The 25,116-nt window shown below is 40.2% G+C and overlaps 3 protein-coding genes across 3 annotated transcripts; all 3 read left to right on the top strand.

Annotated features, from left to right (window-relative positions):
- The first annotated feature begins 11,918 nt into the window (after window positions 1–11,918).
- H2AP (H2A.P histone) lies at window positions 11,919–12,263 on the top strand. Its single transcript, XM_066250524.1, has one exon. The coding sequence runs from the start codon at window positions 11,919–11,921 to the stop codon at window positions 12,261–12,263; it is 345 nt and encodes a 114-aa protein (XP_066106621.1).
- Window positions 12,264–15,049: 2,786 nt separating this feature from the next.
- LOC136317784 (histone H2A-Bbd type 1-like) lies at window positions 15,050–15,481 on the top strand. The gene has a single exon (XM_066250523.1). The coding sequence runs from the start codon at window positions 15,050–15,052 to the stop codon at window positions 15,479–15,481; it is 432 nt and encodes a 143-aa protein (XP_066106620.1).
- A 2,968-nt stretch (window positions 15,482–18,449) lies between these two features.
- LOC136317783 (histone H2A-Bbd type 1-like) lies at window positions 18,450–18,797 on the top strand. The gene has a single exon (XM_066250521.1). The coding sequence runs from the start codon at window positions 18,450–18,452 to the stop codon at window positions 18,795–18,797; it is 348 nt and encodes a 115-aa protein (XP_066106618.1).
- Window positions 18,798–25,116: the final 6,319 nt, after the last annotated feature.

Here is a 25,116-nt window from a genome sequence, read left to right as displayed (position 1 = left end):
TTCATTATGATTTGATGCATCAGATAAAACAGTTACAAATGCTGCGGTTTTCAAGTCCTCTGTAAGTATTTTGTCACAGTAATTTTTAAATACTGATTTTAAAATAGCCTCGCATTTTGTCCTGGTACATGAAAATTTTGTATTGTGAAACTTTTTTAATATTTTAGTTGTACAATCCATACTATGAAAACTTTGTGAATTATGGTACAAAATGAAAATATTTCCTCCATTGCAGCCAACTGTTTTTCATTTTCAGCATAATTTGAAATTTTAAAAAAACTTGTTACTTTACAACTGGAAGCTGATGCATCTAATAATCGCTTATGTTTGTTGGTGGTCAAGCGTTTTGTTATCGCTGCTCTGCCCCCAACTGCAATACAAAATTCTCCGCTGCAAATATTGTAGAAAACAATGGTATCTTTCTTTGATATGAGGAATGGAAATTCCTTTTTCAATTTATCGTTGCAATGACATTTTCTCTTTTTTGATTTTTCCATCCCTTTAATGACATTTAAAATTAAAAATAAAATATAGGGCCACATGAATGATGCAAGCATATTGGGAACTGAAAACATTATATCACGGCAGGTGAATTTTCCAGAAGCTAAATTAACAAAACTAAATATCAAACAAAACCACTAATTTGGAATGATATTTGGGTGTATTTATCATTTTCTAATTAAAAAAGTCTTTTTATGCAACTATTTAATCAAAATGTGTTAGTAGTAGATATGATTTGAGATTAGATTTCCACTTTAAAACTCGAATTTCGGGAAAATACTTGTAAGTAAAATTATATGTATTTGGAAATTATTAAATAGATAATGAATTAATAAAATATGAATTGTCCTTACCTGTCTAGGGTTGAATATTCACTGAGAAAGAAATAATCGTAAATCTACAATGTCGTATGTGCCGTGTCATGTTTCAGTAAGAAGTACACAAAACCATTTGCACGCTCGGCATATCACGCGCTCTCTCAAGGTCTCCCGTGCAAAGTGCACACATCTCATAATCTCATCTCGCTGCACTGGACTGATCCTTGACGAATCGTCATGTCAAATACAAATATGTCACATCACATGCAATGGATCGACTCTGCATCAATCGAATACAGACATTTTACAGATTAGTCTTCCAAAATCAAAAAGGAGGACATGTAGGAGGATGTTTTTCGAGGGAGGACAGAACTTACAAAGGACTATCCTTCCTAAAGGAGGACAATTGGTCACCTTATTATTCAGTAACTCTGTTGTTTTGCTCCCAGAAACCAGTTCTGGTGAGAGTGGTAGAAATCTTTGGGTAAAGTCCTTAATTCTGTTTTAGTCCAAGGAATATATAAAATTGTTTCCAATTCCAATAGATAAGCCAAAGTTTTAAAAAAATCTATTTTTTTCCTGTCCTGAATTATTTCAACCCTTAACCTTGAGCCTAGGTTCTCTCAACCCTTAACCTTTAGCTCCACCTAGAGGATTTCAAAAAAGAGCTCAAAGAAAGTCAGCCTCTTACCTTAAAACAGGTAAGTCTGGAATTCCAAAGAAAACTCACCAAGCCCACCAATGCAAAGTTAGGAGCCATAGTTTGTATAGTGGGCCCCTGATGGTGGTACCTGGAACTGGTTCCACTCAGCAAGGTAGTCTTACATGGGCATTTCTGGGACCTTGTCGCACTCTACCACAATAAGACAATACAAATCCTGGTACCAGAGCCATGACTCAGAGATTGTTCCTAGAGGAGAAGAAGACCATAAAACAGAACACTGAATGACTTACCAAAGAAACTCACTTTATTTGCAAGTATATGGAAAAGTTCAAACCTAAAACCACTCTCAAAATAATGCAAGTTATGAAGGGTAATTGAAAAGAGATTGGCAGGTTAATTGGAGTTATAGACAAAAGAGCAGACTAGCTAGTCTTTACCCCAATAAATTTGATAAAAAGGAAAGAAAACAATAGAACAATAAATTAGTTATTACTGGACTTAACAGTTGGGTATCGTCAGAGAAAGAGAAAAAGAAAGTTCTGCTAAAATCTCTCATCCTAAGGTGACTGGAGCCGCACTCAAATCTATACCCCTTGAGGAACAACATCAAAGGCTTTGCAGTATGGGAGGAGACTGTAGACTTTTCTAAAGTAATAAAGCCATTCACTAAACAATTAAACAGATAAATGATGGTAAGTACTTGGTGGTAGGACTAATACCTGGAGTTGCTACAATATATTATCTAAATTTCCAACTTTCAACAATAAAAATATGAGACATGCAAAGAAATAGGAAGATATAACCCAAACACCAGAACAAAACCAGGCAACAGAAGCTTGTTGTGAGAAAAACTAGATGTGGGTTTTAAGAGAAAAGTCTTCAAAATTACCATTATGAATATGTTCAAAGAACTAAAGGAAACCATAATTAAAGTCATGAAGGAAGATAAGATGACAATGTGGCATCAAATAAAGAATACCAATAAAAAATAGAAAATAAAATGGAACCAAGTGGAAATTCTAGAACTGAAAACTACAATAACTGAAATAAAATTTCACTAGAGGGCTGGCCAGTAGATTTGAACTGGCAGAAGAAAGAATCAGTGAAGTTGATGATAGGAAAGTAAGGATTTTCTAGCTTGAGAAGCAGAAAGCAAAAGAATAGAGAAAAATAAAAATGAAAAGTTTTCAGACTAAAAGCAAATGACCCCAAGCAGTAATTTAAATACATGCAAAAAAAAAAAAAAGTACTGGTAAAGTTAGCTATATAATTTTAAAAGACAGTATAAATACACACTTATTTCTTCTTTTAACTATTTTAAAAATTAATTGTATAATGTACTCTTCTAAATACATGATATAATAATGTAATATATTTTCTGATAATGGCACAAAGGGGATGGGTGTTTGGAAGCAAAGCTGTATTTGATTAAGAAAATGACTCCAGATTCTAACCAGAATCCATTGGAAAAAATGAAGAGAACCATGAATGACAAATAAGGAAGTTAATCGAACAAAGTCTATAAATGTTTGTTTTTCTCTCAGCTTCTTTAAAGGCATAAGGACATAAAATTATTTAAAGTAATACTTATGTTTAACATATTGTTGAGTTTGTAGAATCTATAGATTTAACACATATAACAATAGTATCACAAAAAGGGGATGACTTGACTTTGCAATTGAGCTATGCTCACATTATCTGTACTTAAGGCCTAAGAAGGGACAACTAGGCTGACCTGGCTCAAGTTCATATGGTCTCTCATCCTCCAACAGGCTAGCTTGCTGACATGACAGAAGTAGGTATTTCTAGTAAGAGTGACAGAATACAGTCTCCTGATGACAAGGCTCATGACTAGCTCACCATCACTTCCCCCATTTCATTTTCTAAGTAAGTGGTAAGACCAGCTTACATCTAAGAGGTGAAGATATAGGCACCATGTCTTGATTTCCTGCAAAGTCACAGTACTGTTGGTGGGAATGCAGACTGTTGTAACCACTCTGGAAAACAGTATGAAGTTTTCCTCAAAAAAATTAAAATGTAATTATCTTATGACCCAGTGATGCAACTTGGAATATATCTTAAGAAACCTGTAACACTAATTTGAAAAAAAAAAATGCTCCCCTATGTTCATTGCAGCATTATTTACAATAGTCAAGATTTAGAAGCAGCCCAAGTTCCCATCAGTAGATGAGCAGATAAAAATTGTGGTACATATACACAATGGAATACTATTTGACTATTTAAAAAAAAGGGGGGGGGATCTTAACTTTTGCGACAGTATGGATGAGTCAGGACAGTATTATGCCATTCAGAAAAAAAGCCATTCAGAAAAATAAGCCATTCAGAAAAACAAATAAGCCATTCAGAAAAAACAAGTACCATATGATTTCATTCATATGTGAAATCTAATGAACAAACTAAACTATCAAAACAGATACAGAAAACAGACTGACATCTGTCAGAGGGGAGAGGGCTTTGGGGGCTGGATGAAAAAGATGAATGGATTAAGCATTCAAAATTGGTAGTTGCATGAGTGGGTGAACATACAATATGATATACAGAGATGTGTTGTAAAATTGGGCACCTGTAACCTGTATAATTATGTTAACTAGTGTCACCCCAATAAATTCAATTCAAGAAAAAAAATTGATAGTTGCAGAATAGCCAAAGTGATGCAGTTTGTAGCAAGGGGAATATAGTTCATAGTGTTGAGATTACTCTGAATGGGGCCAGGTGGGTGCTTGAGGCTGCTGGGGAACCTCTCTGTACAGTGATTATTTTTTATCACTTTGCTGTACATCTGAAACCGGTGTGGAATATTTCCAAACACATTTTATGAGTCAACATAAACCACATACCAAAAATGGGTAAGGACAACACACACACACACACACACACACACACACACACACAAAAGCTATAGACTAATATGTCTAATGAATACAGATGCAAACATCCTAAATAAAATACTAGCAAACCAAATACCACAACACATTAAAAAATTAATTTACCATGATCAAGGAAAATATCTCAACATAATAAAAGCCATTATGACAAACTATCAGCTAACATCATATTAAATGGCAAAAAACTGAAAACATTTCCTCTAAAATCAGGAAAAAAGCAAGGTTGCCCGCTCTCTCCACTCCTATTCAACATAGTGCTGGAAATCCTAGCCAGAGCAATCAGACAAGAGAAAGAAATAAAAGGCATTCATATTGGGAAAGAAGAAGTAAAGATTTCACTGTTTGCAGATGATATGATCCTGTATATAGAAAACCCCAAAGACTCCACAGAAAGACTATTAGAAACAATAAACCAATACAGTAAGATTGCTGGATACAAAATTAATATACAGAAATCTATTGCTTTCTTATATGCCAACAATGAAACTTCAGAAAATGGATTTCAAAATATAATACCTTTTACAGTTGCAACAACAAAAAATACATACCTAGGAATAAACATAACAAAGAATGTAAAGGAACTATATAATAAAAACTAGAAAGCATTGTTAAAGAAAATCAAAAAAGACAATGAAATGGAAAATTTATTCCTTGTTCTTAGATAGGAAGAATAAATATAGTTAAAATGACCATATTACCCAAAGCACTATACAAATATAATGCAATTCCAATCAAAATGCCAATGTCATTTTTTTTTAAAGAAATGGAATAAAAAATCATCAGGTTTATATGGAACCATAAAAAGCTCCAAATAGCCAAAATAATTCTAAGGGGAAAAAAATAAAGCTGGGGGCATTACAATACCTGACTTCAAATTATACTACAGAGCCACAATAATCAAAACAGCATGGTATTGGCAGAAAAATAGACACTCAGACCAATGGAACAGAATAAAGAGCCCAGAAATAAAACCACATATATATGGTCAAATCATTTTTGATAAAGGAGCCAAAAACACACAATGGAGAAAAGAGATCCTCTTCAATAAATGGTGCTAGGAAAACTGGAAAGCCACATGCAAGAGAATGAAACTCAACTGTGGTTTGTCTCCTTGCACAAAAATTAATTCAAAATGGATCAAAGACCTAAATATAAGACCTGAAAAAATAAATTACATATAAGAAAACATAGGTAATAAACTCATGGACCTTGGCCATAGAGAATATTTTATGAATTTGACTCCAAAGGCAAGGGAAGTAAAAACAGAGATAAATGAATGGGACTACATCAGACTAAGAAGCTTTTGCACAGCAAAAGAAACTGACAAAACAAACAGACAGCCAACTGATATTGTCAAACATCAGCTCAGATAAGGGGCTAATATGCAAAATGTATAAAGAACTCAGAAAACTCAGCAACAAACAAGGAAACAATCTAATAAAAAAATGGGAAGAGGACATTAACAGACACTTCTCCCAAGAAGAAATACAAATGCCCAATAGATATACAAAAAGATGCTCATCTGCATTAGTTATTAGAGAAATGCAAATCAAAACTGCAATGAGATACCACCTCACACCTGTTAGATTAGCTATCATCACAAGACAGGTCATAACAAGTGTTGGAGAGGCTGTGGAGAAAATAGAACCCTCATTTACTCTTGGTGGGAATGTAAAGTAGTACAACCATTTTGGAAGAAAGTATGGTGGTTCGTCAAAAAATTAAGAATAGAACTACCATATAACCTAGCAATCCTTCTACTGGGTATCTACCCCTCAAACTCAAAATCATTTGTACTTAGACACATGCAGCCCCATGTTTATCGTAGCATTGTTCACAGTAGCCAAGACATGGAAACAACCAAGAAGCCCTTCAATAGAAGACTGGATAAAGAAGATGTGGTACATATATACTATGTAATACTACTCAGCCATAAGAAATGATGACATAGGATCATTTATGACAATGTGGATAGACCTTGATAACAGTATACTGAGTGAAATAAATAAATCAGAAAAAACTAAGAACTCTATGATTCCATAAATAAGTGGGACACAAAATTGAAACTTATGGACATAAGTAAGAGTGAAGTGGTTACCAGGGAGAGAGGAAGGGAAGAGACGGAGATGGCGGTGGGAGAGGTGGGGCATAAAGAAAACCAAATGAAGATGTGACAGAGGACGATTTGACTTTGGGTGATGGATATACAACATAATCAAATGTCAAAATGATGTGGAGATGTTTTCTCTAAATCTATGTGCTCTAATTGACCAATGTCACCCCGTTAAAATTAATTGTATAAATAAAAGTATAAATAAAAAAAGAAAAAAAATTAAATATTTTTAAAATATCCCTACAGAATTTGAAAATAAAAAGGTACTACATAGTAAACTTTGAATAAGTACTTGTTGAATTTCAAAAAAACTAAATATGAATATACAGAGTGGATTCAGATAGTGGGATAATTGTGAACACTACAGCAAACAGTCTAATACACAGCATTACAACTGTTCATCCTACACTTCCTTACTTTCTTAAAACCTTTTTCTACTTTATCAATGATTACTTTAAAAATTATTTATAATATATATACTAATATATTATAATATATACTATTAAATAGTAATATATAATATATATTATAATATATATATATATATATATATATATATATATATATATATCTCGATCCATCCACGGCCGGTTAACTCGGTTGGTTAGAATGTCATCTCGAAACACCAAGGTTGTGAGTTTGATCCCCGGTTAGGGCACATATGGGAACACAAAACTAAGTGCAAAAACAAATGAATGCTTCTATCTTTCTCTCTTATTTCTTCTCTATGTCTGTCTGAAGTCAGTCAATCTATCTATATATCTATATCTATATCTATATCTATATCTATATCTATTTGTCTATCTATCTATCTATCTATCTATCTATCTATCTATCTATCTATCTATCTATCTATCTACGTCCAGATTTGAAAGATGGATCAAAGTGCCGAGAAGTCTATTTTAAAGTTTTGAAAGTCTAGATTTTTCATTGCTCAACGGTAGATATAATGTCATTTCAATTCTCCTACACCCCAGTCTTGTACTCATGTTCAGTCACACCAAGTACTTTACCACTGTGGAGATTTTCCCATGCTATGTTTCTGGAATGTTCTTCCTCTTAACACTTCTTTGCCTCAATTCCTATTCTTGTGCCACTGTTGAGTTTCAATGTCCCTTCCTTAGCAGATATTCCTTGATTACTTCACCTAAATTACCTCTCATTGCATCTTAAAAATAATTGATTTTGTAATATACATTTTAAAATGTAATGTGGTTCTCAGTTGAGTATAATTTTACCCTCCAGGGGACATTTGACAATGTCTTGAGATAATTTTTGGCATAATAACTGGAGGGTGCTATTACTAGCAAGTAAAGGCCAAAGATATTGATAAGAACCCTATGCCAGCCTGACTAGGTGGTGGCGCAGTGGATAGAGCATCGGACTGGGATGCGGAGGACCCAGGTTCGAGACCCCGAGGTCGCCAGCTTGAGCGCTGGCTTATCTTGTTTGAGCAAGGCTCACCAGCTTGTATCCAAGGTCGCTGGCTTGAACAAGGGGTTACTCGGTCTGCTGTAGCCCCACGGTCAAGGCACATATGATGAGAAAGCAGTCAATGAACAACTAAGGTAAGGTGTTGCAACGAAAAACTGATGAGTGATGCTTCTCATTTCTCTCCGTTCCTATCTGTCTGTCCCTATCTATCCCTCTCTGACTCTCTGTCTCTGTAAAAAAAAAAAAAGGAATCCTATGCCACACAGAATTATCCAGTCCAAAATATCAACAGTGCTAAGGTTGACAGCACGACAGTTTGGAATTACATCTTTAGTTTAATATTTGTTTAACATCTATCTGTCTTTATCACTAGACAGCATGCTCCATAAAAATGAGATACTGTCTATTTTCTTTAACATTGACTATGCAGCTCTAACTCAAGGCTGATCTCAGGCTAGCTACACAATAAACATTTATTAAATGAAGGAAGAATGGGCAGGTGGTAGAGAGAAAGAAAACGACTTTACAAGGAAAGTATATAAACATTTCTGAGTGTACAAGACGCTGTCAGTGCCTGACCAGGTGGTGGTGCAGTGGATAGAGCATCAGACTGGGATGCAGAGGACCCAGATTTGAAATCCCGAGATCTCTGGCTTGAGCACCAGCTCACCAGCTTGAGCGTGAGGTCGCTGGTTTGAGCGTGGGATCATAGACATGACCTCATGGTAGCTGGCTAGAGTCCAAAGGTTGCTGGCTTGAAGCCTAAGGTTGCTTGCTTGAGCCCAAAGGTCACTGACTTGAGCAAGGAATCACTCACTCTGCTGTAGCCCCCTGGTCAAGGCACATATGAGAAAGCAATCAATGAACAACTAAGGTGCCACAGTGAAGAATTGATGCTTCTCATCTCTCTCCCTTCCTGTCTGTCTATCCCTATCTGTCCCTCTCTCTGTCTCTGTCACAAAAAATAACAACAGCAAAACAAACAAACAAACAAACGCAAGATGCTGTCAGTGTCTTGCCCATATCCACTACGCCCCTAGCCTTTACCATTTATGTGCATATTGGCCTGTGTTTCAAATGTCAGTATCTAATTTCTTTTTGTGAGGGCTTTCACCCAGACTGTCAGAGCCCTCTCTGCCTAATAGCATGATAGTCCAGAATGCTGAGAAATTACCTTATCTGGCAAGAGTATTTTCTAAAGTTCTTCAGTGATAATAAACTGATTAATAATGAACAGTTTGTTTCCTCTCCTTCCTTGTTTAAATTTTTCTTACCTATTAGAGTTTCATAGGGATACCTTCTGTGCTGGGCTGAGTAGTGGCCCCCAATGATAACCAGATCAAAATCTCTTGAACCTGTTAGTATTACCTTATATGTCAAAAGATAATTTACATGTAAGAATAAGTTAAGGATCTTGAGATAAGAGATTATTCTGTGTTATCTGATAGAGCAGAAGGGCAAACCCACATGTCCTTACAGGAAGTAGGCAGAGGTAATGTGACACAGAAGGAAAACTCACCACTGAAGCAAGACGCTACACTGCTGGCTGTGACACAGAGGGACACAGGCACAGGCAAGCAGTGCAGCTCTAGGAGCTGGAAAAGCCAGAAAACCGATTCTCCTCTGGAGCCTCCAGGGAGAGCGTGGCCCTGTTGGCAACTTGTTTTCAGCCCAGTGAAACTGACTTCTTATCTCCAGAGCTGGAGACTGTGTAGGTGCTGTTTTAAGCCACCAAATGTGTAGCGATGCATTACAGCAGCCATAAGAATCTGATACAGACTTTGATCCCAGGAAGTGAGTTGTTGCCAAAACAGATATCTAAAAACATGGAAGTGGCTTTGGAATTGAATAACGGCTCTAGGTTAGAATAATTTTGAATAGCATGATAAAAAGAAATCCTAGATTTCCTAGAACAGTTAGTAGAGCTGTGGATGTGCTGCTGGTAGGAGCTCAAAAAGAAGTGAAGAGCACAACTGAGAAGGCCTCTATTGTCCCAGAGAATACCCAAATAACAGACTATTGATAGAACTATGAATGTCGGGTGTTGGAGAATGTTGGAAAATATTGGAAACTGAAGAAGAAAGGATTCTTGTTATTTAGTAGCAGAAATCTGGGCTGAACTGTAACAGTCAAAATATAGCTGAACAGATTCCCAAGAAAGTGTTGAAGACATGTCCTTGTTTATTTTTGCTATTAATAGCAACATGTTAGATGAAAGGTGTAAATTGAGGAAAGAACTATTAGGCAAAAAAGAGCCAGTACTATACATGAAGATATAAGGGATTCTCAGCTTACCCAGAATGCAAATGTAGCTAGCCATCTGTGTGCTAGTACCTTTGAGGGATCAAAAGATCAGAATATGCAGAGGGCTCTTTGAAGCAATATGGGATATGACTCATGGATAATCCCAACCATTTTAGCAGAAGCGATAAATAAATTGAGATGAGGTTTTTCCAGGAAGAATCTAGGAACAAATCTCTTGTCTAAGGCCATGAATCCCATGACATATATGAGAGCCTACAATTTTTTGCATGTGTTAAATAAACAGAAACAATGCCATTTTTAACTGAAAGTACAGACAAACAGTTAAAGGATAGAAGGCCATGGAACTCCTAAATATTGATAAGAAGGAAACAGGCTGATAAACTGCTAAGCTACGAACATGTGCTCAATTCAAAATAAAGTAAAGCTGATTCTCAGCACAAAACCTAGAACATAGTGGGCAGAGCTATGGAACCAGGTGAAGTCATGGGACCAGAGGGAGGAGCCTCAAGTCACCAAAGATTATCCTGAAGCCTTGAAGCTATGGAGGTTTTCCTGCTTGGATATTGAAATTGTTTGGATCAGAGAATCTTTTCTTCCTTCTATAGTCTCTGTTTTGTAATGAGAATATATATATATATAACTGTTACTAGCTGTAAGTGAACCAAAATCAAAGCAAAAACACAAAATTAGTGGAGAGGAAAATGAAAATGATAAAAAGAAGAATAAACATCTTTTGGTGCTTCCGTTTTACCTAGGACAGCCAAAAAAAGACACATCTGGGTTTAAAATGATTACAAAATGCACTTCTCCCTCTCAACAAGCTGTACCCATACCTGACATTTGAATCTATTGAGCCTCTCATTGTGACCTACAAAATGATTAAAATATATATCCCAGCCTGCTCTGTGGTGGCAGTTGATAAAGCATCAACCTGGAATGCTGAGACTGCCTGTTGAAAACCCTGGGCTTTCCCGGTCAAGGCACATAAGACAAGCAATCAATGAACAACTAGGGTGAAGCAACTATAGGCTGATTTTTCTGGCTCTCCCCCCTTCCCTCTCTGTAAAATCAATAAATAAAATCTTTAAAATATATATTTTTCAAACTGTGTAAAGTCAAGCATTCATACAGATATGAAATGTACATGTGTTAAAAGGTCCTGTTACTCGATGAGGGAATGAGAAGGTGTTATAACTGGTTCAAAAGAGAAAAAAAATGTTAGATATGGAAACATAAATCAAGAATATTTAAGTGAATATATAAATGGAGGCAAACCTTGCTTCATTACATCACATTATAGGGGCAGTTTAATCGCTACTAGACAAGACATTTTGCATGTTTATCAGTTACCTACAACTAATAAAAAGTTATAAAGGACCTTGATCAAAATGTAGGGCTAGAATCAAATAACCTAAAGTTGTGTCCTGAAGATGGGGTGTTTTTCACTGAAACACATTTATTTCTACAATTTTAAAGTCAAGCACATTATAACAGTTCCCTTAAAATCAGAGTCTAGGCACTAGAATGTTCCAGGCTGAGGCTTGATGAGGTGACAATGGACACCAATGACATCCAAAGTCTAGGATGTCACAAAGGGCTCACTAACCAATGAGGGGCTTAGAGGGGATATAAAAGGCAGAACTGAGCACTGAGGTCTTCAGAAGCCCCAGTCCAACTACAGAAGCAAGAAGGACGGTTCAGAGCCAAACTCAACAATCATGTCACAAGAACAAAGCCATGACAACAACTCTGAGACTCTGGACCTTGATTTAACAGTGAGTGATTTGATAGCTGAGTTAGAGTGCCCACTGACCTACGTGGATCGCCTTCTACAAGATCAACATGCAAACCCATCTGCAGATGACGTGATTCTGGCCATGCTAGACTCCCTGACTGACTACATTGTGGAGATGGTAAGCATGGAGGACAACAATGAAAGAGTGCAGATCCCGGAGCAAGATGCAGAGATTGCAGCAAACAACAACGAAGATCACAACCAGGACCTTAACAACAGAGCCTTCGGCCTGTTTGACCAGATGCCAGGACCCAGAACAAGGGGCTGAAGCAGAGACTGGCAAGACTCAACAGAGCAGCCCAAGTAGCTACGTCACATAGCTGAGGAAGTCAAGCTCTGTTAACAACTAACATTAAAGGATTGAAATGCATTGTTGTGCTTCTGAGTCCTCTGTTTCCATCACTTTGAGTGGGAAGCGTCTGTGAGACTTCCAGGAAAAGATATTTTATGGGGAGTTGGAGGGTAAAAGGTGCTGTCAGTACCGGATGCTGGAATTAGGGATTTAAGGCAACATTTCCTAATAGTGGTGGTATGGGAATTCAGCTGGTTGAAGTAGCTGGCCAAAATTGTGGGGGTGAGAAGACAACCTCATTGGTTCTAATCAAGTCAATTCTTGTGAACCCAGAAGGTTGGACGGGTGGGGGGCAAGGCATGCGCCTGGGAGGCCCCTCCCTGAATGATAGTGGTAACTGTGGTGGGGCTTAAGATCATGACTGAGGTACTGAAGGCTTTATTCATGGTTGAGAACATCTAAAATCAGAAATGGTGGCAATGGATGTGGGCAGAGAGGGTGGCATGGCAGTGGTCATGAACTTCATGGGGGTTTACACAAGGGATGTGGAGTGATGGGGAAAACCTAAAGTAATGTACATAGAAGGAATTCAAGTCAGGTGGATTTCATTTATTTATTCTGCCTCACTCCAAACAACAGGACTCGAGAGAGGGATTATTAACTAGTGTTGTAATGACCATTTAGAATATATTCTCTTGTCCTCTTTTGTGGATACTAGGACATTAACCAGTAATGTATAAAAGCTACGATCTGGTGTAAGACATGCAGCTCAATAATTTTTAATGATTACTGAATGCTGCATTGTAAACACAGTTAAAATACTTATTTGCAACTGAAACACCTCTTTGTCTATCATATAGATAATAGAGTAACAAAGTTATCAGTTTCTGAATACATGTTTTAGGATACACAAGTATATTCTGTATAAATTCTACCCCAAGTGTCAGACTAAAAAGCACAAATAAATCCTATAAACACATTTATGTGCTGTATTAGGTTAAAAAAAAACAAAACAAAAAAACAGCCGTCACATTAAGTTTCATAGAAAACAAGCCCTCTCCTATGAACATCAACATTGGAGATTTTCCCCACTATTCACCCCTTCTCCTTTGTTGCCTCCAATCCTATTGAAACGAACTGGTCACAGGATGCCTAGCCGCTTTCACAATAGGAGCAGGGGACCTGGCTGGGCCATCCCTGCTCTGCGCTTCTGGCCATGAGACCTTGGATATTCATCTGGTCCCTCTGAGCAGCAGCTCCCTCATGGGTAAAATGGAGATAGAGGTCCTCTATGTTGGGATTTTCCCAAAGATTAAGTCAATGTGTGTCAGGACCTGCTCTGTATAACACAGGGCCTGGCACGGAGACTGCCCTATGGAACAGCTGTGTGGTATCTCCCACTTGGTAGGCCAAGTTCTTAGCTGTGCTCCCCAAGGTCCCACTGAGCCTGGTTCTCAGTGACTGCGTGAGACTTGGGTCACACTGGCTGTGAAAACCATGGTCTGCTGAGCTTTGTGGAGACACGGAAAAGTGCCACGTGGAGGGAGAGGCAGAGGGACCCCTGGGGTCCTAAACTTCCTCACCCCGATTTCCTCTCAGCTGCCCTCTAGCAGGTGACTCAGCCTCTTCTGCCTCCTTCCACACCTCTGAGAGCTGCTGGGGACGGTTTAGCCTTTACCTGCTTCACAGGAGTGGCCTGAGGTTCAGCCCAATAGGCTTAAGGGCCATTGGAATACCTGCTTCTACACATCCACAGAACCTTTTTTCACACGCAACGCCAAGTACACCAGATATTTACAGAACCAGCATTGTCAGATGTTCACTTCACAATTTTTTCAGGTTTCCTACTCTTTAATTTAGTAATTCAGTGATAGTCATGGGAGCGGGGTTCAAGGAGCTGCCAGAGGCAGCAATGGACTCTTTAGCAGCTCCTCTTTCTGCCAGCCTCCTCTGCCTTATCTGGCTGCCATTTTCTGGCAGAATAAGGGACCCTCAGAGCATGACATTGGTGCCCATAGGCCTTGACCATCTGGGGAACTGCTCTGGCTCCTTGGTGATTTGTTCTAGAGAGCCTTGGGGCCCTCCTGATCGTAGCCAAGTTCAACTCTTCCTCTTCTACTCATGTGAGTCGGCCAGCGGGCCTCTCCCTAGCAACCGAAGGTAGAGTTTCACCAGGTTCTGGTCGCTGCTAGTGTAGTTTATTTGGGGCACGTCAGCTTCTGTGGGCATACAATGGGTCAATACGATTAAATTCTTCCAAAAAGAAACAGGAATAGTGATCGATCACGGATAGTGAGATGAGTATGTAAATGGAGGCAAAATTGGTGTGATTACTGTGTTTACTGTGTGGGACGGGACAGTTGAGCTTCTATTGGAGGAGGTGCATGTCTGTCAGTGACCTGCACTTCACAGAGGGACATCAAAGGACACCAAGACAGGCGGAGGCTAGAATCAGCCAACCTGGAGGAGTTACTCATAGGCAGGGAAACATTTTCCATTGAAACATACATATTTTTCTTAGATGCTAAAGTCAGGTAGAAAGAGTTTTTTGAGAAAGTGAGTCAAGTTGCCATGGAGACCAGTGTCCTATCATGGACATTTCTAGGCCAGTCCTGGTCAAGGTCCAGGGGGCACCAGTGATGTCACAATGTCAGTTTGTCACAAAGGCAGCTTCCTGACCTGAGCTGGCCTTAAGCACAGAGATAGGTGGGCAGGAGTAAGGCCTGGCATCTAGAGGGGTCCAGACTGTCAGAACAACCTAGATGGGCCACTCCCAGAAAAATGCAGCAGACATCACGTCTGGGAAAAGAAGAGACCGGCACCATCATAAGAAGCATGCCACCTCCCGCAGAGCCAGAGCCGAGCTGCAATTCCCTGTGAGTCGTGTGGACCGCCACCTGCGAAATGGTCACTATGCTGAACGCCTGTCCTCATTGACGCCTGTTTTCCTCGCTGGCATCCTTGAGTACTTGGTGGCCTACCTCCTGGAGCTGGCGAGCAAGGAGGCTGACAACCGTCACAGGGGGCGCATCACCTCACAAGACGTGAAGAGAGTGGTAGAAAACAACTTGCAGCAGCTCCACGGCCTTTTGAGCATGACACCTGTACTTGAGATGACGGGACTCCTTCACCCAGGAAGAAGAAGTGATGCCCAGGTTCCAGAGCCTGCAGACCTCCACAACAGCCTCATCTAGTCCCTCAGACTTCCCACAGGTGAGGGAGGCCTCCCGTTTTCAGCACTTGCCATTAAAGTGTTTGAACACGGGAAGAGGCTTCTGACTCCTCTGTTTCTGTCGCTCTGAGTGGGAAGTGTGTGTGAGATAGACATCCCGGAGGCGATAGCTCATGGGGAGTTGGAGAGTGGAAGGCGCGGTCAGTGCGGGATGCTTGAATCAGGGATTTAAGGGAGCAGTTTCTAACGGTGGTGGTGTGGGAAGGGGCGCTGGTGGGAGTATCTGTCCGTGACTGTAGAGCAGGGGTCGGCACCCTATGGCACACCAGCCAGATATGGCTCTTTTGATGGCTGCATCTGGCTTGCAGACAAATCTTTAATTAAAAAAATAATAACGTTAAAAATATAAAACATTATCATGTATTACAACCCGTTCATTTCCTACCGCTCATGTTCATGGTTGCGGGTGGCTGGAGCCAATCACAGCTGTTCTCCGGGACAACACCAAATTTTTATTGGATAATGCATAACATGCACAGGTCGTTTTATGGCTCTCACGGAATTACATTTTAAAATATGAGGCGTTCATGGCTCTCTCAGCCAAAAAGGTTCCTGACCCCTGCTAGAGGTTAGACTGTCTCACTGGTTCTGAGCAACTCAAGTCCTGTAAAGCTAGGAGTTTGGCTGGGTGGGGGGCGGGGTTGCTGCCTGGGGGGCCCCCTCCCTGAATGATAGTGGTAACTGGGGTGAGACTGAAGACCATGACTGAGGTACCGAAGGCTTTCTTCATGGTTCAGAACATCTAAAATCGGAGGTGGTGGCAATGGGTGTGGGCAGAGGGTGGCCCGGCCGTTGTCATGAACTTCACGGGACCGGGGATTTACACAAGGGATGAGGAGTGGTGGGGAAAACCTAAAGTAATGTACTTAGAAGGAATTCTAGTTGGGTGGATTTTATTTTATTTATCCCGCCTCATTCCAAACAAAAGGACATGAGACAGGGATTACTGACTAGTTGTTGTAACGGGCTTTTAGAATATAATCCCTTGTCCTCTTTTGTGGACACTGGTACATTAACCAGTACTGTATAAAAGCTACCATCTGCTGTAAGACGTACAATCCAAGCAGTTCTTAATGATGATTAGACATTATGATATACACACAATTATGATACTTATTTGAAAATGAAACACCTATTTCTCTGTCCTATAGCTAATAGAGTAACAGCGTTATCAGTGGCCGAATACGTGTTTCAAGATACACAAGTATGTTATCTTTAAATTCTGCCCAAAGTGATGGACACAAAAGCATATTTATGTCTTACAAACACATTTATGTGCTGTGTCAAGTTAAAAAAAAATGTCGCATTAAGTGTCATAGAAAATATGCCCTCTGGTATGAATGTCAACATTGGAAGTTTTCGCCACTATTCCCTCCCCCGCCTCCGCCATTTGCACCCTCCAGGCCTGTCAGAAAGGGCTGGACAGAGGCTGCCTAGCCGATTTCACAACAAGATCAGGGGACCTGGCTGGGCCATCCCTGCTCTGCCCTTCGAGCCATGAGACCTTGGATATTCATCTGGTCCCTCTGAGCAGCGGCTCCCTCGTAGGTAAAATGGAGTTAGAGTTTCCCTATGTTTGGGTTTTCCCAAAGATTAAGTCAATGCGTGTCAGGACCTGCTCTATATAACACAGGGCCTGCCACAGAGACTGCCCTGTGGAACAGCTGCGTGGTGTCTCCTCTCGGTAGGCCAGGTTCTCCGCTGTGCTCCCCAAGGTCCCACTGAGCCTGGTTCTCTGTGACTGCGTGAGACTTGGGTCACACTGGCTGTGAAAACCATGGTCTTCTGAGCTTTGTGGAGACTCGGAAGAGCGCCACGTGGAGGGAGAGGCAGAGGGACCCCTGGGGTCCCAAACGTCCTCACCGCGATTTCCTCTCAGCTGCCCTCTGGCTGGTGAGTCAGCCGCTCCTGCCTCCTTCCACCACCTCTGAGAGCTGCTGGGGACGGATTAGCCTTTACCTGCTTCACAGGAGTGGCCTGAGGTTCAGCCCAATAGGCTTAAAGGCCGTTCGAATACCCGCTTCTACACATCCACAGAACCTTTCTTCGCACGCAACGCCAAGTACACCAGATATTTACAGAACCAGCATTGTCAGATGTCCACTTCACAATTTTTTCAGGTTTCCTACTCTTTAATTTAGTAATTCAGTGATAGTCATGGGAGCGGGGTTCAAGGAGCTGCCAGAGGCAGCAATGGACTCTTTAGCAGCTCCTCTTTCTGCCAGCCTCCTCTGCCTTATCTGGTTGTCGTTTTCTGGCAGGAAAAGGGACCCTCAGAGCATGATATTGGTGCCCATAGGCCTTGACCGTCTGGGGAACGGCTCTGGCTCCTTGGTGATTTGTTCTAGAGAGCCTTGGGGCCCTCCTTACTAGAGCCAAGTCAACTCTTCCTCTTCTACTCATGTGTGTCGGCCAGCGGGCCTCTCCCTAGCAACCGAAGGTAGAGTTTCACCAGGTTCTGGTCGCTGCTAGTGTAGTCTATTTGGGGCACGTCAGCTTCTGTGTGTATAAAAAAGGCTAGATATGGTGAAGTTCTTTCAAAAAGAAACAGGAATGGTGATCAGGAATAGTAAGATTAATATGTAAATGGAGGCAAATTTGGTGTGATTACTGTGTGTTTGTGTAAGATGGGAAGTTGTGTCCCACAGGCAGGGAAATATTTTTTGTTGAAACATAAATGTTTTGCTTGGATGCTAAAGTAAAGTAGAAAGAGTTATTTAAGAGGGTCAAGTTACCAAGGAGACCAGTTTCCTACCATGGACTTTTCCAGGCCCGTCCTGGTCAAGGCCCAGGGACACTAGTGATGTCACAATGTCAGTTTGTCTCCAAGGCAGCTCCCTGACCACGTGGTGGCCTTGAGCACAGAGATAGGTGAGCAGGAGGAATAAGCCCTGGTATCTAGAGAAGTCACGACCGTCAGGACAATCTAGATGGGCCAATCCCAATCCCAGGACAATGCAGCAGACATCACTCCTAGGGAAAGGAGAGACCGGCACCAACGTAAGAAGCGTGCCCCCTCCCGCACACCAAGAGCCGAGCTGCAAATCTCTGTGAGTCACGTGGACCGCCACCTGAGAAGTGATCGCTATGCTAGGCGCCTGTCCTCCGTGACCCCTGTTTTCCTCGCTGGCATTCTTGAGTTCGTGGTGTCCTACATCCTGGAGCTGATGAGCAAGGAGGCTGACAACCATCACAGGGGGCGCATCACCTCACAAGACTTGGTGAGAGTAGCAGAAAGAAACCCGTTGCTGCGCAGCCTCTTCCAGCTTGACACCTAAACTTGCGATGACGGGATGCCTTCACCCAGTAAGAAATAGTGATGCCCGGGCCCCAGAGCCCGCAGATCTCTAAAAGACTCTAATCTAGTCCCCCAGACTTCCCACGGGTGAGGGTGGCCTCCCGTTTTCAGCAATTGCTATTAAAGTGTTTGAATACGCGAATGAGCTTCTGACTCCTCTGTTTCTGTCGCTCTGAGTGGGAAGTGTGTGTGAGATAGACATCCAGGAGAAGATAGCTCATGGGGGGTTGGAGGGTGGAAGGCGCGGTAAGTGCGGGATGCCAGAATCAGGGATTTAAGGCATCGGTTCCTAAGGTGATGGTGTGGGAAAGGGCGCTGGTGGGAGTAGCTGTCCGGGACTGTAGAGGTTAGACCACCTCCTTGGTTCTGAGCAAGTCAAGTCCTGTGAAGCCAGGAGGTTGGCTGGTTGGGGGGCAGGGTTGCTGCCAGGGGGCCCCCTCCTAGAATGATAGTGGTGACTGGGGTGGGACTGAAGACCATGATTACTAGACATTACATTATAAACACTATTATGATACTTATTTACAAATGAAACACCTATTTTTCTGTGCTATAGCTAATAGAGTAACAGCGTTATCAGTGGCTGAGTACGTGTTTCAAGATACACAAATATGTTCTCTTTAAATTCTGCCCTAAATGATGGACTCAAAAGCATATTTATGTCTTACAAACACGTTTATGTGCTGTGTTAAGTTAAAAAAAAATGTCGTCGCATTAAGTGTCGTAGAAAACATGCCCTCTGGTATGAATGTCAACATTGGAGGTTTTCGCCACTGTTCACCACCCACCCCTCCCTTTGCTGCCTAGAATCCTGTCAAAAATGGCTGGGCAGAGGCTGCCTAGCCGCTTTCACAACGGGATCAGGGGACCTGGCTGGACCATCCCTGCTGTGCCCTTCTGGCCATGAGACCTTGGATATTCACCTGGTCCCTCTGAGCAGCAGGTCTCTCGTGGATAAAATGGAGATAGAGATCCTCTATGCTTGGGTTTTCCAGAAGATTAAGTCAGTGCATCTCAGGAACTGCTGTATAACACAGGGCTGGGCATAGAATCTGCCCTACGGAACAGCTGCGTGGTGTCTCCCTCTCGGTAGGCCAGGTTCTTAGGTGTGCTCCCCAATTTCTCACTGTGCCTGGTTCTCAGTGATTGCTGAATGTTTGGTCTTCTAGTTTTGAACATTCAATATCAATACTTTAGTAACTTACTAATTATAAGTTTGATATTCATCTTCAGTTTGACAGTATTGGCCTAAATGATGTTAGGTATACATTAAAATAGTAAAACAGCAATTCAAAACTTATAAATAACAACTGATTTTATACCTGGAAATGCAGTAGTGTCGTTGTCAATATCATAAAGAGAAGTACCACCAGGACTAATGGACAGTAAGGGAGCTGATAAATCTCCAGTAACTTCTTATAAACAACGCAATTTCTAAAATATTTATGTTAATAATAATTTATTTATCCAAATTTAACTTAGGAAATGCTGATTTCCTCATTCAATATTTTTTTAGGCAAGTCTGAAATCATACTTTCTTCCATAATGGTTGTATTACTTTATAATCCCACCAACAGTGGATTAGGGTTCCTTTTTCTCCATAGCCTCTCCAACACTTGCTATTATTACCTGTCTTGATGATAGCTAATCTAACAGGTATGAGGTGGTATCTTGATTAAATCTCATAATTCCACCACTGCTCTTTCTTTTTGCTGATTCATAAATTTTGTTTTATTTCCTTTTTTATTATAAATTTTTATTAATTTTAATGGGGTGACATCAGTAAATCAGAGTACATATGTTCAAAAAAAACATCTCCAGGTTATCTTGTCATTCAATTATGTTGCATACCCATCACCCAAAGTCAGATTATCCTCTGTCACCTTCTATCTGATTTTCTTTGTGCCCCTTCCCCTCCCCCTTCCCCTCTCCTTCCCTCTCCTCTGCCCCCCCTCTGTAACCAACACACTCTTGTCCTTGACTCTTAGTCTCATTTTTATGTCCCCACCTATGTATGGAGTCATGCAGTTCTTAGTTTTTTCTGATTTACTTATTTCACTCCATATAATGTTATCAAGATCCATCCATTTTGTTGTAAATGATCCGATGTCATCATTTCTTATGGCTGAGTAATATTCCATAGTGTATATGTGCCACAACTTCTTTTTTTTAATAATTTTATTTTTAATGGGGCAACATCAATAAATCAGGATACATATATTCAAAGATAACAACTCCAGGTTATCTTGTCATTCACTTATGTTGCATACCCATCACCCAAAGTCAGATTGTCCTCTGTCCCCTTCTATCTAGTTTTCTTTGTGCCCCTCCCCCTTCCCCTTTCCCTCTCCCTCCCCCTCCCCCCGTAACCACCACACCCTTATCAATGTCTCTTAGTTTCACTTTTATGTCCCACCTACGTATGGAATAATGCAGTTCCTGTTTTTTTCTGATTTACTTATTTCACTTTGTATAATGTTATCAAGATCCCACCATTTTGCTGTAAATGATCTGATGTCACCATTTCTTATGGCTGAGTATGTGCCACATCTTGTTTATCCAGTCATCTATTGACGGGTTTTTTGGTTGTTTCCATGTCCTGGCCACTGTGAACAATGCTGCAATGAACATGGGGCTGCATGTGTCTTTACGTATCAGTGTTTCTGAGTTTTGGGGGTATATACCCAGTAGAGGGATTGCTGGGTCATAAGGTAATTCTATTTTCAGTTTTTTGAGGAACCACTATACTTTCTTCCATAATGGTTGTACTACTTTACATTCCTACCAACAGTGGATGAGGGTTCCTTTTTCTCCACAGCCTCTCTAACATTTGCTATTACCTGTCTTGTTAATAATAGCTAATCTAACAGGTGTGAGGTGGTATCTCATTGCAGTTTTGATTTGCATTTCTCTAATAACTAAAGAAGATGAGCATCTTTTCATATATCTGTTGGCCATTTGTATTTCTTCCTGGGAGAAGTGTCTGTTCATGTCCTCTTCCCATTTTTTTATTGGATTGTTTGTTTGTTTGCTGTTGAGTTTTATGAGTTCTTTGTATATTTTGGATATTAGGCCCTTATCTGAGCTGTTGTTTGAAAATATCATTTCCCATTTAGTTGTGCCACATCTTCTTTACCCAGTCACCTATTGAAGAGCTTTTTGGTTGTTTCCATGTCTTGGCCACTGTGAAAAATGCTGCAATGAACATGGGGCTGCATGTGTCTTTACAAGTCAATGTCTCTGAGTTTTGGGGGTATATATCCAGTAGAAGGATTGCTGGGTCATAAGGTAGTTCCATTTTCAGTTTTTTGAGGAACAACCATACCTTTTTCCATAATGGTTGTATTACTTTACATTCCCATCAACAGTGAATGAGGGTTCCTTTTTCTCCACAACCTCTCCAACACTTGCTGTTATCACCTGTCTTGTTGATGATAGCCAATCTAACAGGTGTGAGGTGGTATCTCATTATAGTTTTGATTTCCATTCCTGTAATAACTAATGAAGCTGAGCATTTTTTCATATATCTGTTGGCCATTTGTTTTCTTGCTGGGAGAAGTGTCTGTTCATGTTCTCTTCCTATTTTTTTTATTGGATTGTTTGTTTGTTGTTGAGTTTTATGAGATTTTTGTATATTTTGGATATTAGGCCCTTATCTGAGCTGTTGTTTGAAAATATCATTTCCCATTTAGTTGACTGTTTATTTGGTTGTCAGTTTCTCTTGCTGAGCAAAAACTTCTTAGTCTGATGTAGTCCCATTCATTTATCTTTGCCTTCACTTCCCTTGCTGTTGGAGTCAAATTCATAAAATGCTCTTTAAAACCAAGGGCCATGAGTTTAGTACCTATGTCTTCTTCTATGTACTTTATTGTTTCAGGTCTTATATTTAGGTCTTTGATCCATTTTGAATTAAATTTAGTACAAGGGGACAAACTGTAGTCGAGTTTCATTCTTTTGCATGTGGTTTTCCAGTTTTCCCAGCAACATTTGTTGAAGAGGCTTTCTTTTCTCCATTGTGTGTTGTTGGCCCCTTTATCGAAAATTATTTGACCATATATATGTGGTTTTATTTCTGGACTTTCTATTCTGTTCCTTTGGTGTGAGTGTCTATTTTTCTGCCAATACCATGCTGTTTTGATTGTCATGGATCTATAATAAAATTTGAAGTCAGGTATTGTAATGTCCCCAGCTTCATTCTTTTTCCTTAGAATTCCTTTGGCTATTCGGGGTTTTTTATAGTTCCATATAAGTGTGACAAATTTTTGTTCCATTTCTTTAAAAAATTTCATTGGAAATTTGATGGGAGTTGCATTAAATTTGTATGTTGCTTTGGGTAATATGGTCATTTTGATTATATTTATTCTTTCTTCCCAAGAACAAGGAATAATTTTCCATCTCATTGTATCTTTTTTGATTTCCCTTAACAATGCTTTGTAGTTTTCATTATATAGATCTTTTACATTCTTTGTTATGTTTATTCCTAGGTATTTTATTTTTTGTTGTTGTTGCAACCGTGAAGGGGATTATTTTTTTTTAGTTTGTTTTCTAATATTTCATTGTTGGAATATAAAAAGGCTGTGGACTTTTGTATATTAATTTTGTATCCTGCGACCTTACTGTATTGGTTTATTGTTTCTAGTAATTTTTTTGTGGAGTCTTTGGGGTTTTCGATGTATAGGATCATATCACCTGTAAAGTGAAACCTTTACCTCTTCTGTTCCGATATGAATGCCTTTTATTTCTTCATCTTGTCTGGTTGCTCGGGCTAGAACTTCTAGCACCATGTAAAATAAGAGTAGAGAGAGTAGACAACCCTGTCTTGTTCCTGACTTAAGGGGGAAAGTCTTCAGTTTTATGCCATTTAATATGATGTTAGCTGATGGTTTATCATATATGGCCTTTATCATGTTGAGATATTTTCCTTCTACACCCATTTTGTTGAGTGTTTTAAACATACACTTCTGTGAGGTCACTGGTTCGAAACCCTGAGCTTGCCTGGTCAAGGCACGTATAGGAGTTGATGCTTCCTGCTCCTCCCCCCCTTCTTTCTCTCTCTTCTCTCCCTCTCTCCCTCTCTCTCCTGTCTAAAAAAATGAATAAATAAAAAAATAAAAAATTAAAAAAAATTAAAATAAATAAACATACACTTCTGTTGTATTTTATCGAATGCCTTTTCTGCATCTATTGATAAGATCATGTGGTTTTGTTCTTTGCTTTGTTGATATGGTGTATTACATTAACCTTTTTATTTTTTTATTTTTAAGTTCTCTTGTTTTTATTTTTTATCTTATTTTTATTAATTTTAATGCAGTGACATTGATAAATCAGGGTACATATGTTCAGAGAAAACATCTCCAGATTATTTTGACATTTGATTATGTTGCATACCCCTCACCCAAAGTCAAATTGTTTTCCGGCACCTTCTATCTGGTTTTCTTTGTGCCCCTCCCCTCCCCCACCCTCTCTCTCTCCTTCCTCGCCCCCTCCCCACCTCCCCCCCCCATTTACCATCACATTCTTGTCCATGTCTCTGAGACTCACTTATATATCCCATCTAGGTATGGATTCATATAGTTCTTAGTTTTTTTCTGATTTACTTATTTCACTCCGTATACTGTTATCAAGGTCCATCCATGTTATTGTAAATGATCCAATGTCATCATTTCCTATGGCTAAGTAGTATTCCATAGTATATATGTACCAAAGCTTTTTAATCCACTCGTCCACTGACGGACACTTGGGCTGTTCCCAGATCTTTGCTATTGTAAACAATGCTGCCATAAACATGGGGGTGCATTTCTCCTTTTGGAGCAGTTCTATGATGTTCTATGGTGGTCAGAGGGAGAGAGAGGGAGGAGAGACAGAGAGAGAGAAAGGGGGAGGAGCTGGAAGCATCAACTCCCATATGTGCCTTGACCAGGCAAGCCCAGGGTTTCGAACTGGCGACCTCAGCATTTCCAGGTTGACGCTTTATCCACTGCGCCACCACAGGTCAGGCCTGTACCAAAGCTTTTTAATCCACTCGTCCACTGACGGACACTTGGGCTGTTTCCAGATCTTTGCTATTGTGAACAATGCTGCCATAAACAAGGGGGTGCAGTTCTTCTTTTGAAACAGTGCTATGGTGTTCTTGGGGTATATTCCTAAAAGTGGGATAGCTTGGGTCAAAAGGCAGTCGATTTTTAATTTTTTGAGGAATCTCATACTGTTTTCCACACTGGCTGCACCAGTCTGTATTCCCACCAGCAGTGCAGGAGGGTTCCCTTTTCTCCACATCCTTGCCAGCAATTATTCTGTGT

Source organism: Saccopteryx bilineata, chromosome X (assembly GCF_036850765.1).
Source record: "Saccopteryx bilineata isolate mSacBil1 chromosome X, mSacBil1_pri_phased_curated, whole genome shotgun sequence".
NCBI classification, from domain to species: Eukaryota; Metazoa; Chordata; class Mammalia; order Chiroptera; family Emballonuridae; genus Saccopteryx; species Saccopteryx bilineata.
Note: the sequence above shows the minus strand (reverse complement) of the source record. Positions and strands in the feature narration are given on the sequence as shown.